Source organism: Alosa sapidissima, chromosome 8 (assembly GCF_018492685.1).
Source record: "Alosa sapidissima isolate fAloSap1 chromosome 8, fAloSap1.pri, whole genome shotgun sequence".
Lineage (NCBI taxonomy): Eukaryota > Metazoa > Chordata > Actinopteri > Clupeiformes > Clupeidae > Alosa > Alosa sapidissima.
Genome location: NC_055964.1, coordinates 33,436,110 through 33,438,885, shown reverse-complemented (window position 1 = coordinate 33,438,885; position 2,776 = coordinate 33,436,110). Strand labels below are relative to the sequence as shown.

Genomic DNA, 2,776 nt, shown 5'->3' with positions numbered 1-2,776 from the left:
GTCAACGTTTGGTAGATTCCTCCAGTAGCTTAAATTCGGTTTGCTGCTGACGTGCATGGGTAAATATAAGTTGCTAGCAGACGTCTAGCTTGTTGAAAATGTGCTATTTTACAACCTTCATGTATTAACGTGTTTTGTTATTTCATAGCTCATGTCACGTCTTCATACATTTAATTACCGGCTACTTACCTGCTACTTACCCACTGAGGCTAGTAAAGTGGACCTTGGTTAGATACCAAGGTTAGTTAGCAAGATAATTCTCTATTTAAATCATTTATTATTATTATTTTACATTGTGGTGAGGTAAAATATATTGTCATTTCCAAGGAGATGAACTCCAGTCCATAGCCTAAGTGTCCATTCTCGTTTAATCTTGAAAAAAATATTGTGCCCTTTTGAAATTAGTTTGGCACAGATCCTGTGTTGTTTTTATATTAAGCACAAGAGGGTCTGATGTAGCTACTGTAAGCCTACATAACATCAGTGAAACCTGTGGAAACATAAAAAGAGCCAAGTAGCCTAGGCTAAATAGTACAGCTATTATTTCATATTTTTAGTTCAATAAATGTAGTTTCATCTGAACCCTGATACTATCTTAATGAAACTAGGATTTTATTTTATTCACAGAGACACTATGAGGGAAAGGAAAGTGTATGTGTGCATGTATGTGTATGTGTGATTAATTTGTACAGTAGGATACTGTAGTGTTAATGACACCCAGCTTGTTCTAGTTATCGGATTCGTGTATGTTACCGCTCTGTAGGCTAGTTTTTCTATGGTAGTATGTTTTTTTCATTGTATGCTTCTTAATCACATTAAAGATTGCTCAGGTTTCACATATCTCTAAGCAATTGTGTTGATTTGACACTGACTACCATAGACTATAACGGAAAATTGGTTTCTGTTTATATGAGAGGGTTAGGGTCTTACCTCCAGGTCTTATGAAATCTAAAAATAAACCAAATCAATATTTCATGAAATAGGCAATAGGCTTGTAAAGGTATTACTTTTACTAGTAATTAGAATGGTATTTCAGTGCACTTAACTTCTAACTTTTTAGAGTTGATCAAAACAGTTCTCTTTTGGATATATAATAACAATGAGATATTCTGTAGACTACTGATTATCAGTTTGTTGCATGTTTACACCTTGTATGTGTGTTGCACAACACATGTTGCACTTGGCGATCACGGTGGGGATTGATATGGTAGTGGACCATGATGGTCATAGAAGAAGTGAAGGAGCAGTACCCCCCAATTATGGTGGGGTAATTCGCACTCTGCTCCTCTTCCTCTTTTACTTGTCCTCCTCCTGCTCTCGTATCCTCCCCTTCCTCCTCTTCTCTCTCCCTCTGTTCCTCCTCTCTTCTCTCTCTGTTCCTCCCCTTTCTCTTCTCTCTCTGTTCCTCCTCTCTTCTCTCTCTCTGTTCCTCCTCTCTTCTCTCTCTCTCTGTTCCTCCCCTCCCTCCTCTCTTCTCTCTCTCTGTTCCTCTTCTCTTCTCTCTCTCTTTTCCTCCTCTCTTCTCTCTCTGTTCCTCCCCTCCCTCCTCTCTTCTCTCTCTCTGTTCCTCCTCTCTTCTCTCTCTCTTTTCCTCCTCTCTTCTCTCTGTTCCTCCTCTCTTCTCTCTCTCTTTTCCTCCTCTCTTCTCTCTCTGTTCCTCCTCTCTTCTCTCTCTCTGTTCCTCCCCTTCCTCCTCTCTTCTCTCTCTGTTCCTCCTCTCTTCTCTCTCTCTGTTCCTCCTCTCTTCTCTCTCTCTTTTCCTCCTCTCTTCTCTCTGTTCCTCCTCTCTTCTCTCTCTCTTTTCCTCCTCTCTTCTCTCTCTCTTTTCCTCCTCTCTTCTCTCTCTCTGTTCCTCCCCTTCCTCCTCTCTTCTCTCTCTTTTCCTCCTCTCTTCTCTCTGTTCCTCCTCTCTTCTCTCTCTCTTTTCCTCCTCTCTTCTCTCTCTGTTCCTCCTCTCTTCTCTCTCTCTTTTCCTCCTCTCTTCTCTCTCTCTGTTCCTCCCCTTCCTCCTCTCTTCTCTCTGTTCCTCCTCTCTTCTCTCTCTCTTTTCCTCCTCTCTTCTCTCTCTGTTCCTCCTCTCTTCTCTCTCTCTTTTCCTCCTCTCTTCTCTCTCTCTGTTCCTCCCCTTCCTCCTCTCTTCTCTCTCTGTTCCTCCTCTCTTCTCTCTCTCTGTTCCTCTTCTCTTCTCTCTCTCTTTTCCTCCTCTCTTCTCTCTGTTCCTCCTCTCTTCTCTCTCTCTTTTCCTCCTCTCTTCTCTCTCTGTTCCTCCTCTCTTCTCTCTCTCTTTTCCTCCTCTCTTCTCTCTCTCTGTTCCTCCCCTTCCTCCTCTCTTCTCTCTCTTTTCCTCCTCTCTTCTCTCTGTTCCTCCTCTCTTCTCTCTCTCTTTTCCTCCTCTCTTCTCTCTCTCTTTTCCTCCTCTCTTCTCTCTCTCTGTTCCTCCCCTCCCTCCTCTCTTCTCCCCATTTTAACCCAGCTCTATGAGTTAATGCACACCTATGATTTTCACCGAGATGCAGATGCAGAGCCTGGCAAATGGCCACAAGCAGCTTGCTAAAGCTGGTGCCTTCTAAAGTCGGCCGTCCAACAGTTTAACTAGATGTACCGCATAGCGGTACAAAATATGACCGCCGCTCAGTCCTGTACATCCGTTCCGCGAAAATAAATCACACTTCAATTTGTCTCCATATTTTACTCCATCCCCCACTCTTGAAACTTTTGTGTATGCTTGTTTGGCATGCCTGAGTGTGTGCATGCGGCTGCACAGAAAGTAGCCTAC

The 2,776-nt window shown here is 42.9% G+C and overlaps 1 protein-coding gene across 1 annotated transcript; it reads right to left on the bottom strand.

The window, feature by feature from the left end:
* Positions 1–1,572: 1,572 nt before the first annotated feature.
* LOC121716147 (vicilin-like seed storage protein At2g18540) lies at positions 1,573–2,228 on the bottom strand (the record flags this gene model as incomplete). Its single annotated transcript, XM_042102380.1, is given in 3 exon segments — positions 1,573–1,642; positions 1,728–2,069; positions 2,071–2,228. Coding segments are annotated over 3 exon segments (570 nt in total), but the record flags the coding sequence as incomplete, so codon positions are not given.
* Between the last annotated feature and the right edge of the window lie 548 nt (positions 2,229–2,776).